Source organism: Trematomus bernacchii, unplaced genomic scaffold (assembly GCF_902827165.1).
Source record: "Trematomus bernacchii unplaced genomic scaffold, fTreBer1.1, whole genome shotgun sequence".
Taxonomy (NCBI): Eukaryota; Metazoa; Chordata; class Actinopteri; order Perciformes; family Nototheniidae; genus Trematomus; species Trematomus bernacchii.
In genome coordinates, this window is record NW_022987582.1 from 981,490 (window position 1) to 1,002,228 (window position 20,739).

General features: G+C 42.0%; 2 protein-coding genes across 5 annotated transcripts; one reads left to right on the forward strand and one right to left on the reverse strand.

Moving 5' to 3' along the window:
* Positions 1 to 455: 455 nt before the first annotated feature.
* zbtb7b (zinc finger and BTB domain containing 7B) lies at positions 456 to 18,731 on the reverse strand. Of its 4 annotated transcripts, none has more exons than XM_034127365.1 (4): positions 18,436 to 18,731; positions 16,618 to 16,723; positions 3,563 to 4,611; positions 456 to 3,443 (listed from the first exon to the last, which is right to left on the reverse strand). In XM_034127365.1, the coding sequence occupies exons 2-4, from the start codon at positions 16,717 to 16,719 to the stop codon at positions 2,798 to 2,800; spliced, it is 1,797 nt and encodes a 598-aa protein (XP_033983256.1). In that variant the 5' UTR covers positions 16,720 to 16,723; positions 18,436 to 18,731; the 3' UTR covers positions 456 to 2,797. The 4 variants fall into 4 exon arrangements, with proteins under 4 accessions (XP_033983256.1, XP_033983253.1, XP_033983255.1 ...); XM_034127362.1 differs by lacking the exon at positions 18,436 to 18,731 and adding an exon at positions 18,261 to 18,318; XM_034127364.1 differs by lacking the exon at positions 18,436 to 18,731 and adding an exon at positions 17,425 to 17,593.
* On the forward strand, positions 17,897 to 20,690 carry LOC117480493. The gene is made up of 3 exons (XM_034127837.1): positions 17,897 to 17,999; positions 18,441 to 19,031; positions 20,611 to 20,690. The coding sequence occupies exons 1-3, from the start codon at positions 17,897 to 17,899 to the stop codon at positions 20,619 to 20,621; spliced, it is 705 nt and encodes a 234-aa protein (XP_033983728.1). The 3' UTR covers positions 20,622 to 20,690.
* Positions 20,691 to 20,739: the final 49 nt, after the last annotated feature.

Sequence of the window (20,739 nt, forward strand, 5' to 3'; positions counted from 1 at the left end):
TCTCTTATGAAGTTTTATTTATTTTCAATCATCTCAGTTTCCTGTTAAAGGCAAAGATAAGTATAAGCCTTCTCATTTTAAGTGTTTAGGATTAAGGAAGTGGTACTGGGCAGTCCAAAAAAGTAATGGGTATTTTAAGGTGGGAAATCTGCTTAAAAGAGTCATAATACCTTGATAACGATAATAGCTTGACAATAAACTTACAATGTTAGCAAATCACATATTTTGGAGTACAGTGCGATATTGGCCAATGAGAAACAAGAAATGTCAGAACTCTTAAGTAAATTCAAGGTATTTAAAACGTTTGCATTACATTGTTTGCCCACCAGAGAGCACAAGTCAACTGTCACATTTCCAACTTGTCACAACTCTTAAATGACTAAATTGAGAAATTTAGCTAAGCCCTTAAAGGGTTGTTTTTAAAACATCAATCAATAAGAGAAACACAGAAAAGATCAAGCTTAGATATGTTTATTTATTTTCTTAACATTAACTGAAACAAATGATGGGAAATGAATATCTATGAGAAGGTTCCACTAAAAGACTGAAAGACAAAAATGTATCCCTGATAGCGGGGTCTCTACAAAGACCGGACCCCGTGTCCCTTCACCGAAGCCGAGAAAACAAACAGCTCACATAGAAACGCGCACTTCACAGCTGGCATCAGTTAACCCTCTTTCATTCACATGAAGGGAGCACCAACACCCTTCATGAACAGGACCAACCGTCAAACTGCCGTTCCAGTAGGACTGGTTCCAGTAAGGCCAGTAGTTAACTGGCATTGCTATTATTTCCCGATTATTTTCTCACAATAGGTTAAATGAATTAGGTTTTCAACCATAAAATCATACAAAATGTCATTTTGAAACTACTGGCCTTACATTTACATGAAGCGTGTCAATCACCCTGCAGCACCAGACAATGTCTTCCCATTTTATATTTTGTATAATCACTTAGTGCATTGCTCAAGATTTCCTGAGAGTAGTTGCAGCACAAAAAAAAGTATATCTAAGGCAACTTTATCCCAATATATATTATATTGACTATAACTCTGTACTATTATGCAGGAGGAAGAATATTCAATGTATGCAGGTTTTAAAGCAAATTTCAATTACAATCTTAAATGGTATCGAGTGAGTTAATGGACAAGATATCGAAGGTCAGACAATCAGGCTTAAAGCTCTTAAATCTCATAGTGCAAATAAACTGGAAATAAAAAAATGATTTACTACGCCACAAGGAGCAGATAGTGCACACAAGGCCAGAACAGCACAGGTTCTGACTACATGGAGAGAATTGGAAACAAAAAGACTTCTGTCGCTTAAAGCCATTCATGATTGCATTAAACCTTTCAAAAGGCCTGAATGTACTGGTCCAGGGAAAGCATGAAGAAACTAAAAAGGTTTTTTGGTCGAAGATAGTTTAACTCAAAGGATAATGGCCCCTTTACACACAGCGGAGGCCGATCTGTAAGAACTGCCATGTCCACATGTGATACAGTACTATACATGTTACACAAACAACAAAATGTCAAACAGCAAAGTCATTTTGTGTTCCAGTTACATGGAAGGTTTGAACCTCTGTTCCCTTCTCTCTCCCCCGGAGGATGGAATGTGTATTATTGCAGTACCTGACGGGGTTTAATGTGCAAAGAATGCATTCGAGGAAGATTTGCCAAAAGAAGACACGCAGCCCATAAAAAAGGCGTTAAATGATATGGAGATGTTGGTTCAAAATCTTAAGCGCAATGCATCTTCTTGTAAGACTTTGTGTTCTGGGTGCCACACTTGAATTTGGTCTCACTTAAAAAAGTGTCAGCAGAAGATCCATAATAAATAACAATAAATAAATAAGTACAGAAAAAGGGAATGCCATCTCAATCTTCTTTTTGCCCCAACAAGGAAACCAAATGAGTGTATTGGAAGACTGAAATCCACGGCCTCTGGAAAAAGAAGAATCGTCTTCAACATAATCAAAAGGAACTCTTTGACCCAGACTTTGTCTCTTTTGGTCAGGCATTTAACACAGAGCTCTACGGCTCTGACACACTCAAACATGGAAGCAAATCTTTTCTCATGGCTTTCAAAAGAGTTGGGAAGAGTCTTCTCTTCAAACCCAACATTGGCTACAATTCACCTCTCTCCTCTCCTGTAAAGAAAACAGTTCAACTAAAAATCTTTGGTTCAAGCACCAAATCAAATCAAAGCATAGATTAGCACAAACAAGAAAAGACAGACCGAAAATTATTGCTTACAATGTACCGAACAGTTTGATTAATTCGACTGCATTTCCACTGATTACCACCAGAGGACAGTGAGCATACAAACTCTTGTGATGTCTAGGTGACGTGACTTCTGAATTGCACCTGAATCAATACATTTATATTGTAACTAAAATAAACATCTTTAAATATCCCTTCATGTCGCAGCTCTTGATTTTAGTTTGCATAGTGAAAAGCATCCCAGTCACCACACGCAGCACATGTTCAGCTAGAAAAATAGAATCAAAGTGAAACACATAAAGAAGCAAACAAGAAATAATATCTTAAAGACAAATGAAAATAAAAATGCCAAGAGCCAGAAGAGAAACAATTAAAATATCTAAGAAAACCCGTTTTCCATTTTTTAAATTTTAACATCATTTAGTTGTTATTATTTAAGCGCTCTCTATATTGGAGCAGCAGGTCATTAGTCCAACCACCTGAGTGAGATTTTTTTTACTGTGGATGCTTTACCACAAACACACACACACACACACACACACACACACACACACACACACACACGCTTTCTTTTCACTATTCCTCTTCTTCCGCTTCCTCTTCTCCAATTTCCTCTTCAACTTCGTCAGCCCATCGGTCGCGCTGTGCGGCGGGTGAGGGCGTTCCTCCTGGATCTTCTCCCTCCGCCTCTCTGCCCACTCGCATCTCCAGACTCCTCAGGAAGAGCTCGGGGAAGCTGGCCAGCCTGTGGGGCCCGAGGTGAGCCAAAGCCTGAAGGGCGAGAGCCCGCTCCCTCTCGGCGAGAGCCCGCTCCCTCTCGGCGTCACCTGCAAACATCAGCTGGGGGCCGGCCCCGGACCCACTCCCAGCATCCAGCAAACTGTGATGGGGGAATGCAGAGGAGTGGGCCTGTAGAGCCTCCAGAGGGTTGACCTGCTCCCTCCCGCCTGCTTCTCCTCCCTCATCCTCCCCGAGCTCTTCCCCTCGTCTGGGTCGGCGTGTGCGCAACTCCAGGCAGCTGTGGCCCTTGCGGTGACGCTGGAGATGATCCTCTCGGGCGAAGGCCTTGTGGCAGAGCGGGCACTCGAAGGGTCTCGCCCCGCTGTGGAGGGACAGGTGGTTTTTGAGGTCGTACGAGTGGAGAAACCGGGCGGGGCAGTGCGGGCAGGGGTAAGGGCGCTCGCCTGTGTGTTTCCTCATGTGGATCTTCAACTTATCATTCCTAATAAAGGGAAACAAGGGTAGACAAAGAAGGAAGGGAACGAGAGATAAACACATTAAAGATTCTACAAGGCCCCCATTCATGAAAACATTTATTTCTTTAAAGAAAACTTCCATTACCGTGTGAAACGGACTCCACAGGCAGAGCACTGGAAGGGCTTCTCCCCGGTGTGTGTCCTCATGTGTCGGGGCAGTTTTCCTGCTCCATGGATGATCTTCTGACAGACGGGGCACTGCTGAGGCGTTTGAGACTTCCTCTTCCTCCCTGCTCCCCCTGCCGTCGCCCCTGCTCCTTGATCAGCTATAGAGGTAGGTACTGAGGTGCTCTCCATCAGCTTACCATCATCGCCAAAACTCTCCATGTCCTCCTCCTCTGACAGCTTGTCACTCAAAGGCGGGACAGGAGGTTGGTTGGCTATATGGGGGCGCTCATGCAGCCAGGGAGGGTGTCCTCCATGTATTGTGGGCCCTCTGTCTGGCCTTCTGATGGCCCTTGGATCTCCGTTCTGCCTGTGTTCGGGGCTGGGAGGCCCGGTCGACGGCAGGGAGCGGAAGCTGTCGGATGCAGGCGAAGGGTGTGAGACGGGAGAAGCAGGAGGTGGGTTCGGAAACGACGAGTTGATGTGATTCGTCCCAATTCTTCTCATCTTCTTTCTGTCCGTTTTTCTTCGGGACCCTTTTTCCACTCTGATGTCCCCCACTGCAATCCTCTCTGTGGCTGCGTGTTGGGCTCTCGGCTCTTCCGCCGGCTCCCCCTCTGCCTTTTCCCCCAGGATGTCTCTGCAGGCGTCAGCCACACACTGGATGCCCAGAAGCTGAGCCCCTCGCAGCACGTCTCTCATCCCAGAGCCGGGGATGGTCAGGGTGGCGGTGTAGGCGAACTCCAGCAGGGCGTCCAGGGCGTCGGGGGCCACGCAGTCCAGCTGACACACACTGAAACCTCCTCCGCCCTCGCCGCCTCCCTCCTCTCCCCCGAACAGCCGGCGGAAGTAGAGACTGACGGCGGCCATGACAGAGCGATGAGTTGGGTAGCGTGCCCCGTGGGACATCAGGGTGAGGTCACACAGGAGTCCTGTCCTCCTCTGGTCATTGAGGTGGGACAGGAGCTCGTTGCTGTGCTCCGGGAAGGGGATCCCAATCAGGCCGTCCTCTCCTGGAGACATCGCCACCTGCGTGAGAGGAGGGGAAGATCAGGTTAGTGGAAGGACTGAAGACTTAGCAAATGGCAGTTTTGTACTTGTCACAGTGTGCTTGTAAAGTTGATAACATATTTCACATTATTTGTATCATTTATTCTATCCTTCTAACATTGAAAGAATACCCTTCGTCCTCTTTTATAGAGATTTAAAATAACCTAAAAGTCAATCCCCTGTAGCGTGACTTACACAAAGAGTTTCCTGCATGTGAGGGACTATTTAAACAGGGTTAAGCAACAACTCTCCCCCTTATCCTCCCTCCACCCGACTTTCTCTCCAGATTACTAAATCAAGAGGAGGAGATGTCACTTGCTCAATGGCAAGTGACATGGGGGTTGGGGCACCAGAGGACAAATGCAATGGCGACGTCAGAGATAACAGCAAATACAAATAAAATAAACATAAATAAAATAATTAAGAGTAGCGAAAGACATGCTGTATATAAAACCAAATGATTGATAACACCGATGCGGAAAGGATGCAGGATTATGCAATGTACTGCATCTGCTGTAGCTAGAGGACAGCAGGTTAATTCCCGTGTGAAACCTTTATAGCATTAGCAGTTTGATTTAAATACCTGAAGAACAGAGGGACAAAGTGAGGTGAGAGAGAAGAAAGAAAAGCTAGCGAGGGACAGGGAGGAAGTGACAGCCTTGAGTGGGTGAAAGGGGGGAGTACCAGTGAAAGAATGAGGAAGGAAAAAACAGAGAAGAATTACAACCTTTATCAAGACTAGATTTAAAGTATGTCACCTACAATCTTGATGTGTATTATACACAGTACGAGCTGGATAGTTACTGGATTTTATTAAATCCAAATCCACTGCAATATCGTACTGCGTGTCAAATAAAAGCGATAACTTTCTTCATTTCGGTAATAAGACCCAACAACTTGCTTCTTTGCCTCCCTAAACTCGCACCTCACCCTGTCCGCACTATACCTGCTGAACAATATCTCTCACACACACACCTGAGCAGATTTTCCACAAACAACTCACCCTCCAGATTCCCCCCCCCCTGCCCTTCATCTCCCTCCCATAGCAACTGGCAGCCCCCTGGCCATCCAATAACAGAGATCGCACAGTGCCCAGAGGGCTCTGCACAACGACGGCACATCCACCTGACTAACCTGCTCCAAAACACACCCTATTAGGTACACACACACACACATGTAGACATACACACATTGCGTGCAGATCTCTGGCTCCCCCCTCCCACTATCGTTAGATTTAACCTGTTCTGTGATGCTCTTAACGTCAGTCTATTTAAAACACATACTTGAATAAATGTACTCCACCCACTTAATACAAAAAAAAAAGCCAATTAAATAGCTACCTCTCATGAACTTGCCAGCACTTTTTCCCACAGCGCAAATAGTAAAACTTCCCAAATGTTCCACTTCTCATCTCCAGGATGTACTAAGGTACCCCAGTGGTATCCTACCTTCCCCGTCCTCATGGGCATGGGCACAGTCAGCTGGAGACGAGGCAGCGTGTGTCTCATGGCATCCATCTTTCTGCTCTTTACAACTCTTCTCCCTCCGCTTTCTTTGAAAACCACTTTTTCCTATTTCCTTCAACACATCCAAGTGTAACTTTTAAAGTTCTGATCTCTTTGACAGAAGTCGTGGTGCAGCGTTCATCCTTGGGGATGTCTACCCCGTTAGCACAATCTGTCACTCACTCTCCTTCCTGTTGTATCAAAAGAAGGTGCATGTGACGAAGGCAGATTCAGAGATACCCCTCCCCCCAGGTCGCCTACGCGCCCCCCTCTCGCCAACAACCAACGGCTTGTTTTCCGAAACAATTTCCGATATACGCAATTTTAATGTCGACCTCTCCCTGTTCAGCAAGGGACCAACAGGTATAGGGGAGACGTGTATCTAAGGTCTTGGCAGAGCTGCGGTTTGATGTAGAATAAATAACCTTCAGGCTTCAGACCACACACATTAATTGAACTGGTTTAGCAGGAAGGAAACTAGTGCATGCAACCAAGACACCTCAGAAGTACCAATATTTTTAGAGACAATTCACAGAACACATCTAAAAACTAAATTCATATTGGCATAATGAGTCATCACACCCAGGAACACGCATTCTGGTAGGTGCAATATGAGAGTTAATCCACATCGCATCGTATCACAGAGAGAGAGTACAAAAAAGTTCTTCCTTTGAGTTCTGGGCACCACTGCTCTTAAAAAAAACAACAACATGGCCTCTACGACTGATATTTTAATCTAAAGCATGTTCATGAGAGCTATCGCTACAGCTCGAGTGAACAAGGATGGCATGCGTTGCGGCAGCTACAGATACAGAAGAGTGAGGAAGTCATAGGGCCTGGGTTTGCTTAGTCTTTTGTATACATACACAAAAGCAACCCTTTTGACAATAAATCACAAATTTGAGTCATTATTTTTAAAACAAGATGCCCAAAATGATCTGGTTCCTGATTGTTAAATGTGAGGATTATCTCTTGTGATTGGGGCATTTTCCAGTTGCAGCCCTACATAATACACAGATGCATAAACATGTTAGGAAAAAACCCCAAACACACCACCTAAGCCTCTGTAGGACAAAGTGTAAATGCATCCCTTGACTTTGTGCCAGTACAGTTTGTCTCATTGTAAGTAGACACGATAACAGACCTGAATGTCACATTTTAGGATCACCAATCATTGTTTAAAAGCATCCACAGAAAAACAGGATTACTGCTTATAATTATTACGTACATCAACAATAATAGGCAAAAAGTTGCTAAAACCCAAAAATGATCTTAAACAAAAGCAGTGCAGACAAGCACGACACAAAAGGGTTTACGGAGGAGCACAATGCAACGGACGTCAAATTTCCGGCGCAGGGGAGAGAAAAAAAAAGCACCATGGGTGGTTGGTGGTTGAACTTGTTATTTTGGGCATATTCCTTAGAACACAGGCGTCTTCGGAAAATAATAAGATTAGTAAAGAAGTTGCAATAATTCCCATCCATTTTCTGTCTGTCTGAGTCACTCTAAACTGACACATCATGACATGTTCACACAAACTGATCATATCCCCTCTTCCTTCTTGTCACCGTGTTTCTGTTTTGTTGTTGCTAACCAAGGACATGTCTGCATGGTTTACTGAATCTTGCAAAACACTGTAACGAATGTTTAAACAGCCCACAGGCAGAGACCACTGACACATTTGTCTCTCAAACAAACTAATGTTAGTCCATATTTAACCTCCACCATCATAAAACATAATTACTGTTATTGTTAGTTTTTTCATGTTAATTAGGGATCAGTACCTCAAAGTCAACAACTGATATCACTGTTTGCCTTTAGGTGTGTCATGTTGGTCTTACAAAAACAAACACCTACATCAAGTATTTTATCTCTGGAAAATCTTTTTTTTTTCTTTACTTTTTTTGCCTTTGCGGCTACAGATGTAAAGATATTACCCTTCCGAACAAGTGGCTCGTATCTCTTTCTTTGTTTTTTGTTCTCACCTCCCACTCTTTTGTCGACGGTGGAGGAATTCACCTCCTCTGCAGATCTACGGTTTCCTCATCCCTTGCTTTCATTACGCGCTCTCTTCCTCTGTCTTAACAAGGATTTATTCGTAACAAGATTAAAATAGATCAATAACATCTGGAGATTTTCAACCATTTGTCCTATCCAACTGTTAGGCAAAGAGTCATAAACATATAGTTACAACTAAATTGTCCAACCGAACTACGTACAAATCAAAGAAGCAAGTTAATCAGAAAATCCTCTGAGGATTTGTTTTTACTGAAGAGGAAATGGAAACTTAAATCCGCCATAACTGTCCACCACCAGAACTCAGTGTAACGTCTCGAAAAAAAAGAATTGACACAAATTTGTGTGGCGGCCAGGAAAATTACAGCAGCAGGATCGACCAAACCTGCACAAAGGTTTATTCTTCGGTAAAAAATCAAGTTATAGTATCCATCGTCTATATCATGAAGTCCCTCTGTGCACACGCAGAGTATGACGACTGGAACTGTGAGTGTTATTTTTATGGGTCTTATTTTCCGTTAAAGGCTGTACGTTTTCCCAGTCCACCTCAATTATATCAGGCTCCAGAGCTAAGGGGGAAAATATGACTTTATGCTATTCACAGAAAACTGTGGCTGAGAGGGAGAAGGAGAAATTATTTTATGAACTCTGATGTCAGATGTTTTCCAAAGAGCCTGTGCATGTGTGTGTTTGTGACTGTGTGTGTTTATGCTGGTAATGTGAGCACCTATGGCTGGTTGCATGTGTTGTGACGTCTTTCTAAGTACTTAAATAACCCAGTATAAGGACAATTCTTAAACTTTAACAAAGCATTCAATTGAAGTTTAATATCAAAAAGGTAAAAGAGTGGGATTTTAAAGGAAGAAGTTAAAAGATTTAGCAAAGATATTTTGTGTTTTCGTGTCCAAAATGTTATGGTATTTAATGACTATATGGAGATACATTTCTAAACTTCATAGCAGCTCAAATACATTAAAACATGTACTTATTATTCAAGTAAAATGCCCACAAAACATTAGTGGTTGTCCATTCTGTACATCAGACGAAACCTAAGTGTTTTCATTCAGATAAAATCACTGGAGACATTATTCTTAACCACAACATAACAAATTATGATGCTTAACCAACACCGTACCAGAAAGACAACAAAGCGACCAAACACATGGAAAATAAGATTCAAGCTCATACCGTTTCTCCTCCACACTCTCGTCTTCCTCTCGCCACCTTTCTTCTGTGTGACGGACTGATTTTAAGGGTTAAGAAAGAAAGTTTGTACAGTCTTTATACCTCACTTATTTGGGGTAGTGAGTGGAGTGTGGTGGTGCTGGGACACCTACTCTGAGGAAGAGTATGGGAGGAGGAAACGGGGGGGGGTGAGAAGAGATGCGAGTATACACACTTCTGCCAAACCAAAGCTGCACTCAGCCCAGATGAGCACTCTCACAGCAATATCTGAGTGCAAAACCTTCATATGTAAGTAACAAATACACACAAACAGACAGCCAGGTCTTCTAATAATGCAGCTCATCTCTGCCAGGAGATACAACACAAGCTCCACCCGCTCTGCGTCCCAACTGTCCCCTCAGGACTGAACATTTGCATCCCACCAGGAGATATAAAAACAGATGCAACCCGGGGGAAAATTTGAATCTGCATTTGAATTAGCCAAAGACCAGACTTGAGACACGATCATGATAAATGGGGTTATTACACCCTGTCATGCTAGGACATAAAGAACAATTTATAAAAAGGAGAAGTCCAGTGGGATGATGTGACTCAGCAGGCAGCTCTGTGCAACCCTACAACCAAGCCCTCCTCTGTCCTTACTGTAACTGGGGCATTATATAGTGTGTGTGTGTGTGTGTGGACGCATGCGCACATTGTGGTCTTAGTTCCAAGAACACATTACATTATTCATTTGGCTGGCAGAGCGGAGGCCCTTATCCCCTCGCCCTTACACACCGCAACTCTCCACTGCGAGCTACAATAGCAGCCAGTTTGCATGCCAGACCTGAACACCACAGTGAATCTGCAGCAGGATCATCTGCTTATCAACACACTGACATCTGGGTGCACATACACACTCTGTCCTGCAATATTCAACAACTTCTAACCTGAAGTTTATGTTGATCAAAAGTACGTTTTTTTATTTTACAGAAAATTATCTTTGCAATGGCAACACTACCATTAAGTGTCACAATAATCTTAAATAAAGCCTTGTCACAATGATCTTAAATAAAGCCGTAACATTTTTTTTTAGGGCTTTCTAGAAGAAAATGTCTCTCAAGACAGCTTAGTAGTTATTTGACTTAACCTTAACAGATAAATGACAGCAGAGAACAATAATATTGTATTGTAATTCAGCCTTAAAGTGCATTTATAGACATCATTTATGTGCTGAATATCTGTACATGAAATATTTTCTGACATTACAATCTAATATATAGATTATAGTGATAGATTACCCAAGTCTATGTGCAACCCAGCATACTGTACCATTCATCTCCTATTTATTCTTATTGTTACAAGTAAAGTTCAACACACCTGTAAGTTATACATTTTTTTATTAATTAGGCTCCCAGTATAGAGGTGTTTTCTTTTGTACTTACACAGTGGAAATTGACCTTTTTTGGCCAATATTTGTAATTATTTAGTACAATTTAAAGCTACATATTTTATATTTATTTATTTTTTACAGCTTTTTCATTCCAAAAATACTTCTCCGTGAACTCTCTGACACAGATGATTCAACATACTGTAATACCAAAGTTATTTCCCTATACATAAATTAAAATGGGGCTGCTTTGTTTTGGAAATTAGTGTCTAAAATGTCTGCCATGTTTCCCCCTGTTACAGTAAGAGAGAGGGGGAGAAGGAAAATAAATAAATCTGAGGTTGGAAAGAGGAAAACGGTACGAGATTTGAGAAGAGACAACAAAAGTGACATGAGGGAGGTATGTTTTCTAAAAACACACATGTTCTTAGAAATCACACAAGAAAAAGAATGTGTATGGGGGAGGAGAAACACATGAGAGTGAGTGAATGGGGAGTGGGTGTAGAGAGATATTCTGTGAGATAAAGCAGAGGAGAAGAGGGGAGGTTAAGACAGGAAAATCTAGTCCCGGCCTCGAACAATCTGTGTTAGCGAGGAGACATGAAACAAGAGGAGACAGAGTTAAGTTACAAGGGGAGAGGAAGGGGGAGACCGAAGGGAGAGAAGCAGTGACATGACAACTGGGAGATAAACAGAGCAAGAGGTGAACACACGCACGCAGCCACAGGAAGTAGCAAGAGTCCTTGCAGGTGTGTGTGTGTGTGTGTGGGTGTGTGTGCAGATGTCTGAGGGAGAGATGTGGTAGCTGCTCTATCATTAGCATCACCAAAAGGGAGTTTCAGCCTAAGATGGAGAACACACACAGATGTGAGAGAGGAGGCATGCTGACAGAGTGGTTTCACACTTTACTCTCTCTTATGGCTCCTTATCTGGTCAGCAGTTTCTTTCCCCCAAACACTCCACCACTGCGTGTGTGTGTGAACACAGGAGTGTCAGGTGTGTGGGCGAAATACACACTACGTCTCCATTAATATGAAGAGCAGGAGAGAAACTTTATTTCTGCGAGTGGTTTTAATTACGTGAATATATCTGACGAGCTCGTTTGCGTGGATGAAGACATTTCCTTTGAGACAACTGATTATGCTGCATGTGAAAAACTGTAATAAAAGAAATTAAAATATCATTACAGTCAAACATGCGTTACAATAACAGCTGACTTGCTGTAGCTCAGCGGGGGTGTTCCAACATGTCGCTCGTGGTTCAAACTGTGTAGGTGTTTATCGTAGAGCAGAGCACCGAGCGAGCGCCGTAACTCGGGACAAAATTACAATCCAAAAGTGATTTACACTGAGCAATTACATGGAGATACAATTATTTTGTATCTTTTGTATATACATATGTTATTACATTATTTTTTAAAGATTACCTTGAGAGATTTTGCAGCAGGAGTTGTTCATTCACAACTTTAAAGTCACTTTTCAGTCAGACTTTCCATCAGAGCCAATATAAGACTCCTTCAAAATCTGCACTTAGAAACCAATAAAATGTATAGATTATTTATATTTTTAAACGGGAAAAATGTAAATGTAATGGATTATCATTGTTGATTTATAGACACCAAAAACAAAACAATTAAATATTTAGCCGCACTGTTCCTTTAACTTTTGTGTACAGTATGTAGGGTGATATTTAAAGCCATGGTATGTTTACAATTGTGTTGTGTAGCAGCAAAGCCAACAATGTGTGAGTCGTAATTATTTCTGTATTTGTATTTAAAAAGATATAAGCAATCTTAAGTTTAATTATTTACTGTAAAACTATTTTAAATATAATACATATATTTAAATATTCTGATTGGTTTCCATTTTGTACCAATGTTTTATTGTTTAAAATGTAAACAAATGTAAAGAACTGTGTGCAAGTCATTCATATACAGTATGACTATAAATGGATTTCACATGAACTGTGGAAAAACACTTTAACTAAATCTATACATGTATAGCCGAACAGTTTCTAATTTTAGGAACAACTTATTTAAGCTAATTCAATATAAATAATTTATATTAATGTCTTTGCAGGGCTTTTATGTTACAAACCATGTTTTTTTTGTCCAATTGATAACATAAATGTAACACTTGAATGCAGTCTAACACAAGGACGCTCTCTAACTGCGACTGAAAAGATGACTGCAGAGTGAATCTACAACTCGGAACATTTTCAATAATACATTTCAGAAAAGTATAGCACGAGATCACTGTGGGTGTACTTGTGTATCTGTGTGGGTAAATCTCAAGATGTTTGGACGATACAACTCTCTGTATGCTAGCTTTTTTATTGTTATTTACCCCTCAGTGGGGTGATCAGGACAGTTTTGGAGATTAGGGTGAGACGATAGGGGATGAGTGGGAACGGGTGAAAAAAGAGGTGTATTTACAGTTTGATTTATCTCAATGTGTATTCAATTAGTACATAAAGCCAACTACTCTTCTGCCTTTCGAATGAACCATGTCTAGAATCAATAAATGAACTGAGCTTGCTGTTTTGTTTGCGTGTTTAGAAAAAACGAAATATTGCCACATGACAGGGAGGGTCTCAACAACTGCTGCTCTCCTCCACAGATGACCTTCTGCTCTAGAGGAAGACATTGCAAAAGCACTGGACACACACACACAAACGCAGAGAGAGACATGTCGCAAAACTAACTGATCCTGATCAGTTTCCTCTTCCTGTGCTCAGTAAAGATGGTAGGCCACTAGGCCAGATGGAAAGATAAATGGAAGACAAAATGAAACATAGAGAAAGAGCAGAAACAGCCCTGAGAGCATTTAAGAAAGGAACTAAATTAAAAATGTCAGAACTGCAGAAGCAAAAAACCAAAAGGACATACGGCTTCGTCCTGATAAATCAGCTAAACGGCGTAAGAAGGGGAGGAGGTTGGTTCTTATTGTAACTACATTCCCTTAATGACAGAATAACTGCATGTTATTTAAAAAGGTCAGGAACCAGACAGTAATGTACTGCCGACATAACAGATATGAGGTTAAAACAACTAATAAATCCTCTTCCTGATGGTCGCCTCAAACTTAGATGTTGGACGAGAATTTCTTGAAAATAATACAAAACAATAAGTGATAAAAGAAATGGCTACTTCTCATCTTGTTGAAAAGTAATGGCTGGTTTGAAAATAACAGAAAACTGTATCGTTATTTTTCCAAAAGGACGATAGGCTGCCTCCATTCTGCAGGAGTTCCCCTCTGAGCTTCACACATGAAAGGGGTCAGTTTCAGCAGCACAAGTCCCTTTGCCTGCTCATGTTTGGGTGTTTATTCTCACTTTCCCTGAAGTGTTGTCTCACTGTATCTACTTATGATAACCGCCCGCTTAATGTGTACAGAGACAATTATTACTAGAAGTGCTGAATCATGATCACTACTTCACCTTTTAGCTTTTTCTCTCAAGCCTGGTTTCTCCTCTCCTCTCTGACTCTTTACAAGAAGAAGGAGTCACGGCCACCTGCCTATCGGTTAACGCTGGGTGGCGTGGGCTGCGAGGATGGTGGTCGAGAGCGAGGGAGGGCTGTCAAATGCTACAGAAACTCATGACTGAAAAGAGGAAATGGTAGATACAGAACTTCCTCTATTGACACAGATCAAGTGGGGGCAAGACTCAACGGTAGTAGCAGCAGACTGGATTACGGACACTGTGTAGTCACCCCTGTGCCATTACTGCCTCAATGTGGGGAAACAACCGCCATATATGGTGAAAACGATATGGTCATGGTATATACAAACTTTAAACTAGAGCTGACTTCAAATGATTAACTAATGAGTAAATTACTGCAGGGAAATAATGAATTAATGTAAATGTTCCATCGACTATAATAAATGATACTTGAGTAGCGGGGGCCCACATTTGATTGAGGTTTGGCGAAAAAGGTGTTGCGACATAGACAAAAAGCCTGAGAAAAGAAGGTGAGACATCTTCAAATATTAGGGGTAAAGATAGAAACCCTTTTTCAACTCCTATCCTCCCTCCCACTCAGTTGGTTTGTGTGAAACTGAAAGACCCGTCTCTGAAAAGGGGGAATTTATATGGGCTCACATGCCCCAATTGAAGCAGTTCTTGGAACTGTTTGCATGCATGTTTATATATACTGTCTGTGTATGCATGTGTTGGAAGTGTGTGTGCATCTGTACGTGTATGTATGTGTATGTGTGTATGTGTGTATGTGTGTATGTATGCGTGTGTGTGTGTGTGTGTTTGTGTTCCTCGCCTGACAGACCACTCAATGTAACTTCCCCCTACCCATCAGTTCATGGACACATGGTTGACACCAGTTATGCTGAAGCAAAGCCGAGGTCACATGATATGTCGCACCAACTTGCCCACCACATTCACATGATCACAAACACACACACCAAACTCACCAAAAAATTAACACTCAGCTCAAATAAAAAAGTGTTGAGGACTGTATGTAACATATTATTACTGTTTTTACACCTAACAATGTCTTTCAGTGGGAGTGTACACCACACAGTATTTTTAAATATGGTTAAGCATAAGAGACAATAAACAGGAAGGAATCAAAGTTTGTTTTTTAGTTGTTTTACAATTCAAAATGAGTGTTTGTTTTGTTGGCTATGCACTTTAAACTACAATAAATGTAACTCTATCACAGTTAATATAGTATACACTTTAATATTAGACTTGAGAATGAGAATTTTCATTTCAAGGTTACAGTCCTCTCGGTAAATGTATGATAGTTTGAACAAATAATCTTAATTGGGAATTGCTTCATTTGTTGTCTTTCTCTCTAAAACCTTCAGGTACAATTTAAAATGTTGAGTTGCTATTTTCTTTATGTTTTCCAATAAAGTGCATTATTAGTTACAGTAATCCTAAATTAAGCTTTAGCTAGACCAAAAACTGCATTTTAATTGAAGGTTAATAAAGGACTTCAAATGACTTTAGCCTGAAGCTTAAGAAGCTGTAAATGTTGTTGGCTTCAGAGAAATGTGTCATGGTTTAGTGTAGTATTACTCAATAACATCAATACGGCTTTAGAGTTTCTCCAAAGCAGTATTGTCTTGTGATTATATCACATATCAAAAACCTATAAATAACATCAGCCCGTTTTTAACACTAGAGTGTATTTTTGGCATCATTCCCAAACCTTCTTTAAAAGCTCATTCTAGTTATAAAGCGCCTGCAGACGACAAACAGAGGAGTTAACTTCCAGGTTGCCTATAAAATATTCAACTGCTTGACCACTTTATTCAGCTCACATTTATTCCAAGGTCAATGAGGTTTTCAAAAAGCCCATTAAATCCTGTAAAAATACTATGTTTAATGAGGTGAGGCCCCACAACAATGTGTGTAAAATGCAACTCGATAAAGCAAATACAAATCAATCCGTTCTGTATCATTTGTATCAGAAAGACTTTTTCAAGAACATCGCTTTTATTTGTGTTTCTCAGCCCAAGTTGGTTTGGAATATTATTCTTAGATTGATACATATTTTTGACTATGTAGATTTATTGCGGTTAGAAATGTTCTTACACTATAAAACAAGTTAATTGGGTTCATTTATTTGTAACAGTTATTGAAGCATTCTTCACAGAATCACACATTTGATTTGAGAAAGAGAGAGAGAGTGTAAAAGTAGTCACATCAAGAGCATTGCCACCTTTGATTGTGGTTATTTAAAAACAGGTATTAACACGTTTGCCTCTTGTTGTGTTTGGATGACACTTTGTACTAACTATTTAGTGTGAGGAATATCGAACCAGATCATCTTAACAAAATGGTTGAGGGCATGACAAGTTTAAGTTTTTTTTTTAAAAGAGAGGGACTGATGTTTGTATTTTTGGTATAACAAACACAGATATATATGTATTGAGTGGTTCCTACCTCCGGTCCATAAACCCAGGAGAAGATGGGTGCCTGCTGTCTTCGGCCTCTTGCTCTTCCCCCTTCCCTTTGGTCCTTTGCTTGGAGGTCAGCAGAGGTCATACACCTGAAAGAAAAGCCAGACAAGTTTTAAAAAAAAAAGAACATTCAGTCCAAAGAGGGGCTCTGATCAAAGCATCTACTTCAAGTATATGAATAAAGAGGCAATAAACTGATCGAGAGAAAAAACACTAAACGCTGACATATTGAGGTACTTTTCTCTTGTAAATTAGTTTCAGGTTTAGCTGCAGTGCATGTGAATGATCTCACACAAACACACACACATAAGCATTATATGTAATGTGGGGTGGAGCAGGGGGGGTTCTGGGAAAATAACAGAAATAAAAAGAATGATAGAAACTGACCGCTTCCTACTTTGACTTCGTTGGAAAACAAGTTCTCCAATGGTCAGTGAGGTAAGTGAAGTAAGCCCCCCCCCCCCACACACACACACACACACACACACGCATACAAACACATCTTTGAGATTCAGGCAATGATGTGGAGAATGAGTCTGAAGGGCAGATTCAGTCTAAACACACGATGGTGATGTGTAGGGAGGAAACAGGAGATATCAGCTACAAGAAGCAAGCCTGTAGAAAGCAGAGCAGGACAGAGGTCGTGTGAGGACAGCAGAAACCAGGATGAAGCACAGATGTCTTATTATGTTGCAGACAAAGTAAGGGCAAACAGAGCTGGCATTAAGAATTCATTTCAAAACCCTGATGGCTCTTCCATATGTGGGGAGAGCATTAGATGTCCACTCACATGATGGCATGGGATAACAGGGAGAGACAAAGAAAACAAAAAGGACCTCTCTTCTCATAAACTCCTGTTCGTTCACACGCTCAGGCCTTGTCAGCCCCTCAGAGGACCAGAGGTGAGGGGGGAAACAAAAAAAATGCTGCAACAACACCTGAGCATAGAGGGCAGAAGGCATTAACTACCTGCACGGACGGCTAAAGATTTAACCAAACAGGCTGTGCCCAAGACAGAGAAACCAAACCCAAGCCAGTTGAGCTCGTTAGGCCGGTCTGTCAGAGGGGCGAGTCAGCAACACAACTACCTCTGTAATCACACACACACACACACACACACACACACACAAACCAACCCACTTGCATGCCAGCCCTCCCCACCCATGAGGTAGACAGGAGCCTTAACCTAACATTACAGCCTGAGCACATCCTATTGTAAGACAGCAGAGTGACAGGATTAAAATAAAAACACTGGGCGTGCCATGATGATGATGATGATTAACAGACCACTGAAGGGAGATCCTTTAGGTGCAAGGGCTAAAAACCAACAGATCTCCTGCGTGCCCATGGGCAGTGGAGAGGCAGGTGATGTGCGTGCAGAGCAGGTTAGGTTTTGGATGTCAGCCGGGACTCGGCTATAATTAGCAGCAGAGTCTCCAGAAATGTACCCGCCGACCCTGCTCTGCTCTGCCTCTCACCTGGCCGACACACACAGCCTATTAAACAGCAGCTGCAGCACCTGCTCCTAAACCACAACAAGCACACAGCCTCCGTTTCATATGTGCAAAACCAAGTGCTCAAACTGTCTTATAAAAAGGGGAATACATTAATGTCGACGGGAGTTACCGAATACCCGTGACGTGGATAGTCCTCCCGTGACCCCGATGAGAACCGGGAAGGAGGGAGGCTATGGGGTTGCCGGTGCTGTCATGGCAAACAGTCACTTGCATGAGGCTACATTTATCTTAAAATTAGTGTTATACATATTTAAAATCGACAGCAGTCAGGTGAAGCAGTTTACCTGAGTGCCGGTGTGTCACCTGTTCAGACTCGTCGCCTCCCACCTGACCGGCCTCCACACTTCCTGGATTATTCCGTCCCACCCTGCCGACTTCTTCTACTTATTCTTCTTCTTTTTTATCCTCCCGGCTCTTTTCTTTTCTACCGGGGGAACCGCTCTTGTCGTCCTCAGCTCGACACCTGGGAGGTTTTTAATATTTCGTGGGTCAGCGTTTGTCGTGTTGCGGGTCTTCCCTGCAGACCTCCGGCTCTCCGCGGTGCTTCCCCCCCTGTGTGTGTGCTGCCTCCGCTGGTCCACTCCAACTCCAGGCTCCTTCTTTCTGAGAACCAGGAAGCGGCTTGCCCTACTTACACCCAGTCGCGGATTGGCTCTGGCAGGGCTGGAGAAGAGACCGCCGGGGTGGGCAGGGCACAGGGGAGGGAGGGAGAGGGAGAGGGAGGGGGAGGGAGGGAGAGCACGGAGGGGCTCCGGCTCTGACGCGATAGGCCAGGAGCGGTGTCTGTCGCGGAGCCGGTGGCGGAGGAGGAGAGAGGTGGGCCGGTTTGGAGACCCCGCTCCTCCTCCTATCTCAGCTTCGGGCATCATCACCGCCATAGGTGGGTAGATAAAGGCGTGCAGGGACAACGCATTCAAGTATATCTGCTAATAGCTAAGCCTGCATGTCAAATGCCAACGCTTTTTCAAGCATTTTAGACTAAGTGCCCCCTTTCCTCCTATTCATGACTCGGCAATCAGGAGACACCCTGGAGGAGGTGACCACGAATGGAGAGATGGTAGTGCATTAATAACTCAAAATGGGAGCCCGATCTGAGGCTGAAATATGATTTAAGTCAAACGGAACTTATTATGATAAATGAAACTATTATAAAGGATGTGTCACATCCAGTTTGAGGAGCAGCAAAGGTCGAGGGACTTTTTAAATGGCTTGTAGTGAATCAGAACAACAACAAAAAAAAGTCTATATAGCCTACTGTAGCCTATGTTTGCTCATGCTGAAAATAAAAACTCAGCATGATTTTATAATACATTTTCTTCCAGAGAGACTCAAGCACAGACACTTAACCCTCACTTCACTGCAAACAAGTAAACTTTGAACACTTACTCTTTGAAGTGGTTATGGGTATGGGAATCACCGCGCTTTTTCAAAGTTTGAATCTCATCCTCGTCTACTGTAGCTCCTCCATGAGTGAGTGAGTGTGTGTGTTGGTGGGTTTTGAAGTGAGGGTGCAGGAAGTCTATATATAATTTTGCGGTGAGCTCAGCCCCCCTATTACCACCCCCTTAACCTTAAATCTGTGCTTGTTCTGTGGTTTTGCTACCAGACAGAGACGTAAAACTATATGTGCACCACATGTTCCATACATGCTACTGATTTCCATGTTGGCTTTATATAAAGCAGTGGTTCCCAAACCTGGAGTTGAGACATAAGGGGTCACGAGATGATTAACATAAAAAATGAAATGAAATTCTGGTTACTTTCATCTCTCCAGGCCTCTAAAAACTATTATATTGAAGAAATCAAAAACTCTTTTAACTGGTAACAAAACAATTCCAACCCATTACAGGGGTCATGCTGATAGACACTGCTTTGAAAGTTGGGTAAAGCATAACAACTTTTTATTTGGCATCCTATTTCCATCATACAATCAATTTATATAGGCTTACATTTTCATTTCTCTAAAAACAACTAAATGGGACTTTCATTTTCAAAGATTTCACTTCATGGATTAACTTTAATTGTAATGCATCTAACATTATCATCTAGGTGCATTGTACATTTATTTGTATTTATTTAATTGACTCTTGAAACTGATCAAAATGGGTTTTGATTGTGTTATCCCTTTTCTTCCTAAACAATTTTAATGTATATCCTGCATAATGTTCTAACTTTTTTGTAAAATACAGTCTTTTTTATATTTATATGTGTAAATACTGATTTACACTAACTTGCAGAAAGACCCTTTATTCTGTCCCTGCAAGGAATTTAGAAACATGTAAATCCTGTGATTCAACTTCCAGGATATGTACACACAGACAGCTGCTATGCAAAACTGTAGTATAATTAAGGGAATAAAATACCCATAACTGTGAGTTTCTAGGCCCAGAAACTCTCTGCAGGTTAAGTTTGTCTCCTCCACGGCCAAGAGTAAAGACTTCCCTCTGTGTCTATTTCAGATCCAGAGTGACGGGCAGCAATTACAGTCCTGTTTATCCCCCCACCTCTATTCACGGCTGGTAATCCAGGCTGGTCTGCCATAATTTACCCTCTCACCGTGCTCCATATTGTACTCTCTTCCTAACAAT